The sequence below is a fragment of the Cyprinodon tularosa genome, unplaced genomic scaffold (assembly GCF_016077235.1).
Source record: "Cyprinodon tularosa strain WSP-4 unplaced genomic scaffold, ASM1607723v1 ctg761, whole genome shotgun sequence".
In the NCBI taxonomy this organism is placed as follows: domain Eukaryota; kingdom Metazoa; phylum Chordata; class Actinopteri; order Cyprinodontiformes; family Cyprinodontidae; genus Cyprinodon; species Cyprinodon tularosa.
In genome coordinates, this window is record NW_024039520.1 from 47,962 (window position 1) to 56,093 (window position 8,132).

Below are 8,132 nucleotides of genomic sequence, written 5' to 3' on the forward strand. Positions count from 1 at the left end.
CATTAACTTTGTCATTTAGTTTAGTTGTGGCTTTACATCTGCTCACTGGTCCTTTTAGTTTTTATAAAACTCAGAATCGGGATATTTGATGAAAACTAAAGATCTTAGAAATGAAACCTCACAGAATCAAATGATTTAAAAATAACATAAAAGGTGAAAAGAAGAAGCTGAACCCTGATAGTAAGGAAATCTAAAGCAATGCCAGAATAAATCAGCCAGGGGTTTGAATCACCTGATTTTCCTGCTGTCAACAGGTTAATTAAAAACATTTTATAAATATATATAAAAAAAAAAAACACACACACAAAATAAACTCTTGCACCACTTCGGTTATGTTTTGGTGGTTATGGGAGATAGATGTGTGTGTATATATGTATATATATATATATATATATATATATATATATATAGGGCAACTATACCACATTTAGAGCCAGTTTGCCTTTGCAGTTTGAAAAATGAGGTAGTGACGAATGGTTTAATGCATAAAAGGACATAATTCAAATCTTCAAATAGATTCAAATTGTCCTCTGTTAAATAGTCAATTGCTGTCCAGCTTTTCTCTTTTGTGGGTTCAAGACTTTAGCGTGAAATAATGGAACTGGTCAGAAAGCAAACCAGTGATTTTGTCATGGTGCTGAAAAAAATCCAATCAGTGCATCATTAATGCTAATCCCAGATTAAGAAACCCAAACACAACAGGGTTCCTAGGCAGTCTTAAAGTGTGAGAAATTATGTAATTTGATTATCTAAAACTTTTCCTAGTAACCTATGAAACACATACAATTGTTTTTGGTTTCTATTTGGTTGATTTAGAATAAAATTGGAATTTCAAAATCTTTTACATATAGATCAATATTTCCAAAACACCATAACTATCCTAAGTTTTTTTTTTTTGCCGAGCTATTGACAGAACCCACAGGTACAAAGGGATTTTAGGTCAGGGCTTATAATCAGATCTGCAATTCTTTGACCAAACTCAGTTTTGATTTCAAAGCACAGACGTTCGTTTTTTTTGTTAATCTTACAAGTGGTCACACAATTATGTCATTTTGGGCGTTACCGATTTAGACATGAAGCTGATCTACACCACTTAATCAGGAGGCAATTTATGTTTCATGCTTTTAATGATTTGTAAAATACACAGTAAAACCAAACTAAATTATGTTGCGCCCAAATGTATAAAACACTGGGGAAAAAAAACTTGATTTGCAAAGGTCGGAATTGAAACTTTACATGCGTTTTGTTTTAAGCTATTCAATATTAAGTTCACTGGATTATTTAGATGTTTTGTTGCTACTTCATATGAAAAAATTGGCTATTCAACATTTTCAGAGTAAATGACAACCATCCAAATTTCTTATCATTTAAAGAGCTGTATAACTTTTCTAGACTGTTTACCCCCCCTGCATTTGTTTATCATATATTTACAATAAGTGGTCTTAAAATAATTTATCCTACACTTATATTAAAATAAGAAAAAAAATTGTAATTGGTTTCATAACTTAAGTTTTTAGATGTTTAATGGCTCAAATTGTCATTGGTCATTTAGTGGCCTATAGGATATATAGCATATAGGATTATTTTACTGGATCCTCAGGAGATTTAAAAGCAACAACAGCATCCAAGTCACCATTTAAATGTTAAACCATCCATTTTATTTGTCTATACAACACTGTTAGAATAAACATAAAACCGTTAAACTCCAGAAAACTTTACTGGCATATAAAATCCAGCATGCAGTTACTTATAGGTCAGTAGTAAACGGACTAATATCAGATTACATTCTTTAGTCGAGGTAGGAAGATGTGTGAAAGAAGTTCCTTTTAGATATTATCATGGAAATAGTGCAAAAAGAATTAGAGAAAAAGACAATATGAGATATAATAATTGAAACTCACTTTTCTGTTATCAGAAAATTATTAGATATCAGTAGAGCCGCACTGGTGCAGAGTGTTCTAGAAGTTAAGTGGATTATTTATAAAAGATGGATTCTTTGAGGGTTTTTCTCTTGCAAGTAATGAAAGAGACATTCTTTAAGAACAAACAAAATTAAACCTTCACAGGCAAAAACACTTTAACACCAGCAAAAATATTAGCTACAACAACAACAAAAAAACTAAACCCTGAACCATTTTTTTGGGATTTGGCAGCCGTTTTGTTTTTTTCCTCGGGAGTAAACACCCGTTACATTCAACAGTCACAGTGGATCAACAATAAAAAAAAGCAATCCTAAAGACATTGCATTCAAACAAGTGTGCAAACAAGACTTGCAGTGCAAAGAGCCAGTAGCAGTTCAATGTTTCACTGAAACAACGAGGTAGATATTGTTTGTACAGATTTTTTTGAGGTAGTTTTGATTCAGCTTTGCCCCATGCTGAGGGCAGACAGAATTGCTACCGGTACTTCTCCGAAAGTCCTGATCTGTGAATAAAAATAAAATAAAAAAAAACATAGCAGGTTCTGTATTAGTTTGACACAATAAATGAGATTGTCTGGAGCTTATTGTTCATTTACTGTTTGGTTTTGTCGTTCAGTCTGTGCCAATGCATGTCAGTATGGGTGAAACCTGTTGACAGGAGCCCCGTTCTGCAGGGTGTACTGACTCTGAGGCTGATTATGAGAGTAAGTGTTTTGATTAGCAGGCAACAGTGCATCAAACACACTCTTATTGGGAGGTACAGACTGCAGCATGTTGTCCAGATCCATGAGCAGAGGAGGGGGTTGAACAGAGACTCGCCTGCTAGGCAGGATGGGCCAGTAGGAGTGACCTATGAAGTGAGTGGGCGCCACGGGAGAGCTGCCATAGCTGTAAAGAGGAAGTCCGCCATGCAGCTGCATTAAGGGGCCTCCATTAAACCGCATACTAGGGGGGGCAACTGCATTGGGGGGAGCATATTTGGCGTAGGAGGTTGGTAGCTCCCATGGAGGGGCAACAGTATCTCTTCTGGCAGACTTCTGCAAAGGTGGTCTGTAGTCCTCATAAGCATCAGAAGCTGTTTCACCATCAGGAGGAACACGCTTCCCACTGTGGGACACACTTTTCCATTCCTCATCAGAGGACGAGGTGGATGCAGGACTCACTGAGCTAGCAGAGGAGGCGTACCGGGGCCGGGGAGGTGGCGAAGGCCGAGGGCGCTCCACTTCAGACCAACAGTCCCTGTCTACATCCCCAGAAGCACTCGTAGGCCGCAGGCTGTGCAGCAAGGAATCGATGGCAAAGGATGAGTCCAGTTTGGGTCGGAACAAGTCCTCTTGTGACGGTGAAGGATTTCCTGATGACCCTGATGGGAGAGAGGTCACGCACTCGGTCGAAGGAGGAGGCGGCTCAGATTCAGGCTTGTGTCCTTGCAGGATGTATGGAGCCAGATCCTGGGCAAAGATGGTCTCATCTTGACGCGACACAGCCGTGTTCTGTCTCTTTAGAAGCTCCAGAGGAATACGGTTCAGGTCCACGGCCCAGTAGTTCCCTTTCCCCTGGGGTTTGCCTGGATCCTTCAGCACCTGTAGTACAGGAAAAAAAAAAAAAAAAAGTAAAATTCCTGATCGTTTGACCTGACGACCTGGTCTGGCAGGGCTGATTTAGTTTCACAAAAACTCAAAACAATAGCAGTGAAAAGCAAAAACCTGTAAAGCTTCATACAGTGGGGGCCACATGTATTGGCCCTTGATAATGTGCAAAACACCCTGAAACAAATGTATATCATTGAAAATGTTTATCTCACACTTAAAATGAAAAATCCAGCCCTAGAAAACCTAAACATTATTTTTCTTTAAACAAAGAAATCAAATCACTGGCATGTGGCATCCTTGTTTTTTATTATTAAGTAGAGATATTTAGAGATTAATTCAAAACTTCATGCAATTTCAAACATTTTGTAGAACCAATGCATTTAAATAGAAACAGGCCCACAGCATCATAGACACTCAACCATACCTAACAAAGGCCAGGGGGTGTTTTTCTACACATTGCTCCAAAAGCTCCATCATTCTTATCTATGGTTTCCATAAAGGTCCTAGTCCATATTAATTTAGTTTTCAGGCCTACAATTATTTAGCTAGGACAGATAATGGCCTACATCCCAAACAGCTGGTCACTAGTGGTCAGCTTTTTTTTTTTAGCATCTCCTCACAGTATGTGTCGACAAGGTAAAGCTGGATCCTCGGCCTGCCTATTTCTTAAAATAGACAGGGATCAGATAAAGAGAAACCAAATAAGAGGTAAAGTATAAATGAAAAAAATACTCCACTTATAATTATTTTGACTAAACCAATATCTCTCCATGCTTAACAAATGCCAGTGCATTAAGAGGCTGAACTCTTTCAAATATTTTATTGTTGGTTAAAATAACTTATATGAAGGCTTTTCACACATCTGGCTTGACATCAAGAAGTTCTTTCCCTCCAAAGCAACAATTATAACATCTGGTTTTGCTGTGGCCTTTTGAAGTGTTTAAAAGTCTAAATATACAAACCTTAACAAAGCAGTCATACGAGGACAGGTTGTGCCGCACAGAATCTCTCCACCCTTTGTAGTTCCCTTTGAAAAATGGGAAGAGGGTACTGATCTCCTTCAGGATCTGGAAACAACAAAAAAACAGCTCATTCATATTTGATGCAGCTAAGGAATGTCTCTGTTAACACTTCAAATGCAACAATAAAACAACCAGAATATTCATCCATAGGGTTAAAATAACATTCTTCTAAAACATGTACTGTATACCTTATCTGTGTTCTGATAAAGATCAGTGTCTGGCTTCACTGCAGTGTCCAAACTTATCAAAGCAAACCAAAGTGCTGGTCACCCAAGTGTCACACAGAGGTTACTGTTTAGTGTCACATCCTTCAATGGAAACCACATGCCTTCATGTTTTCACTGTAACTCAAAGAACTCTCCAGTAATTTCTGAGCCAGCAGAAATTGAACTGTGCGTAAAAGTGCTATCCAAAAAATAACTCGCTGATCATTTACCTCTGAGAGGGTCAGCTTCTTCTCTGGGGACCGTTGGATCACCATGGCGATCATAGCCAGGTAGGAGTAGGGTGGTTTTGGATACCTCTGGTAGTTTTTTTTCTTCCCACAGCTGGAACTGCTTTTTTCTCCTTCAGATCTCCACGCCGCGTCCCGCAGCTTCGTATTGGCGTCGTTGCAGCCCGGGTATGATGAGTGGGCTGGCGTGGCACCGCTGGAGCGCTCGTTGCGCGCATTGGGTGGCTGCTGAGGCGCCATCTCAGCCGGTTGCTGCGCTACAACGCTGGAAGGAAGGTCCCGCTGCACATTTCTGCAGAAGTCAAGTTGATGGTCGCGATGATCTCCAGTGTGGAACAGAGCGGCTGGTGCCAGGAGGCTCTGCTCCGGCCAGTGCTTTGTCATGTTGATGCAACCCCGGAGAGGGGGGGGGGAGATGGAGAGAAGGGGGGCAGGGGAGGTCGTAGAGTCGGTCCTTAAGTTCAGGAAGACTGTTGGCTCCAGGCTGACTCTATTTGAAGAGCAAACAATTAACAGTTTCATGTAAATCCAGCCGCGTAACCGAGGAGGAGGGGGGGCCTTATCTGAGAGCAGAGGTGGTGATCCCCCTGGGGGGGCTGGGGAGGGATTGTGTACAAAAAGAGGACAGAGAAAGACCATAAAAATACTCTTAGGGAAATATAAACTCACCACATCCAGAGCAGAGATGCATGGCACCTTTACGCACCAAAACCTCTAATAAAACACCACATTTCAGGGAGGAAAACATCCTCTTTTGATTCAATAATAATACATTTTTATTAAAGAAGCGCCACTTTGAATTATAGGTAATAAACCCAAAACTTTACAAGTTTTTCACTTCCCCCCCCCCCCCCCCCCCCATTTTGCGCAAGAAAAACTTGTAAGGTTTTGGGTTTATTACCTATAAATCAAAGTGGCGGGGGGTGATCTCTATTAAAGCTAATCAACTATTTCTGTTGAGCAATATACAAAAAGCTTTGACTAATATACAAACACTGAAACGCTAATATACAAACTGGTTATTTTTCTTTCCACCAAACGCATGCCGGAGATAAAAAGCCACCATGAGAATTTCCACTGCAGGAGTTCACTAAATAAACACTTATCTCACAGTTTGTTTGTTTGTTTATTACAGAAAGTATGAATAAACACCAAACAATGAGTTGAATTCTAAAAGAAAGTGGTCCAAAAAGGGTTCATCTTGACCTTAATAGTAATCTATTTGATATCAGTCTTATTATTATTTATGTTCAATTGTGTTGAGTTTTTAAAGCTACCAGCCAGTAATTTTTTCTTATTTGTATATATTTTTAGATTGCTGATCATATCAAAGAGAGCACACATTAACATATTGTTCTTATCTGTGATTAAAGGTCTCCTTTAAAATGTGTATCTGTATGGTGGCAGAAAAGGAGCTACATCTGAGAAACATTTCATGGATTTCAAGAAAGAACTAAAACATAAAATTGTAACAGTAGAACACCATGGTGGTGGACTCTATGGGCAGGTTTGCAGCTTGAAAATTCACAATAACCTTATGGCTGAGTCTACAACCCATATAATAAAAAAATAAAATAAAGAAATCACATATCTTGGATCCATCTCAATTGCAACTTTTACCATAATTCTTGTATTAAGCCAATAATCACCCAACAACCCATCTGCTTACAGATGCTTTTGATTTCTTCTCAGTTTGTCCATAATAACTAAGGTTTTTTAATGTTTTATATTTAGGCTATAGGTTTCGTGTGGCCTTTAATGATGCCCACACACTGTTAATTTGGGTTCTTTATATGTACATTCAGAGCTGGGTTTCTCAAAAATTCAGTTTGGTTTCATGCTAACAAAGATTGTTGATTCTTAAGGTAGCAGAAACCAGTTTTTCTTGCAGGTTTCTCATAATCCATAAAGACAGTGCTCAATGAAAACACAAGTAGCTATAAAATATAACAGTAATTTGAATTTTTGGCTTTCTCGTCATCTGATTGAATGTTATTCGGACTGATTGTTGTTTCCCTGTTTCCAAAAATGGAAAACAGCTCTGGTCAGAACCTAACCCAGTACTCAAACACTAAGGTTTCTGGAATGCAACTCTTTTGTTCAAGTTAATGTAGTGCTAATGTGTAAAGTCTTGCTTCCCAGCAAGCCAGTGAAAACAAGTTGGATTAAAATGAGCTCCCATTGGGGTGTGTGTGTGTGGAGGAGGACCACTCCCACACCCTGGTGGGGCTCTTAACATGTGAGGAAGCAGCTATGGGGGGGCACTCCCATTCAAAAGCAAGCATTGGGCTTTCTGGTGTTCAACAGGCTGCTAAGTGCTGTGCAGGGCAGAACCTTTCACACCTTATACATGAGCCATCATGTTCCCCACCCAGCTGTTGGAAAAATCATGCTGCCATTACAAATTCCACAGAAGAATCAACAATTTTAACATGTTAGATGGAGTCAGGCCTGAGAATCAAGTTTTAAGGCGCAAACCCCTGCCTTTTTATTGCACTGATGGCCTAACAATCTAACACCTAATATCTCACCAACACTTGTTGAGCCCTTTGCATATTTTTTGAGGGGAAAAAAATAAAACATTTTTTGGGAGATCCTACCAAGAAATTACTCACCACTTAACATTGCATCTTCTCCCGCTTTGAAGCATTATTCAAGCTGTTTGGTTACTGATATGTTCAACAATCATCCCTCACCCACCTGCCGCAATCTACACCAAGGCTTTACTTCTCTTTAATATGTGTCCTTGTTGCTGGCAGACTTTGTCCCCCTCTAGTGGTTACAGTTTGACTTTCATCTAATATCATCAGCAGAACCTGGGGTGTAAAAAAGCACTGTTTCTTTATTATTCTTACAGTTATCTGTGGTCCTACATAGTGCTGAAGCAGGGAATCCTGTATCCTACATTATGTAACCCCGTAGTGTTGATTTCCCAAAACAACCCTTTGAATACATCCTCTCAAACTATCTCTTCCAGTCTACTGGAGTGAGACCTAATTGGTTTTACTGGATTAGTGATTGAAGCATAAGAAGAATGGGAATCCCTGTGAATAGAGCAGCACCAGGAACAAGGCTGTCAATGTTTAGGCTGACTGGGTCGAGACAAATCCCTCCTAAGTTGGCTTCAAATGTCTGCTTGTCGT

At 39.4% G+C, this 8,132-nt stretch overlaps 1 protein-coding gene across 1 annotated transcript; it reads right to left on the reverse strand.

Moving 5' to 3' along the window:
- Positions 1 to 2,414: 2,414 nt before the first annotated feature.
- On the reverse strand, positions 2,415 to 5,449 carry foxh1 (forkhead box H1). The gene is made up of 3 exons (XM_038270466.1): positions 4,972 to 5,449; positions 4,476 to 4,580; positions 2,415 to 3,504 (listed from the first exon to the last, which is right to left on the reverse strand). The coding sequence occupies exons 1-3, from the start codon at positions 5,371 to 5,373 to the stop codon at positions 2,554 to 2,556; spliced, it is 1,458 nt and encodes a 485-aa protein (XP_038126394.1). The 5' UTR covers positions 5,374 to 5,449; the 3' UTR covers positions 2,415 to 2,553.
- Between the last annotated feature and the right edge of the window lie 2,683 nt (positions 5,450 to 8,132).

What these genes read in the sequence shown, in the direction of transcription:
- foxh1 (XM_038270466.1), bottom strand. Translation starts at nt 5,373, where the DNA reads ATGACAAAGCACTGGCCGGAGCAGAGCCTCCTGGCACCAGCCGCTCTG. An exon ending in AGAAGCTGACCCTCTCAGAG is followed by an intron (nt 4,581 to 4,971) that starts GTAAATGATCAG and finishes TGTTGTTTCCAG; the next exon opens with ATCCTGAAGGAGATCAGTAC. An exon ending in CGTATGACTGCTTTGTTAAG is followed by an intron (nt 3,505 to 4,475) that starts GTTTGTATATTT and finishes CCTGTACTACAG; the next exon opens with GTGCTGAAGGATCCAGGCAA.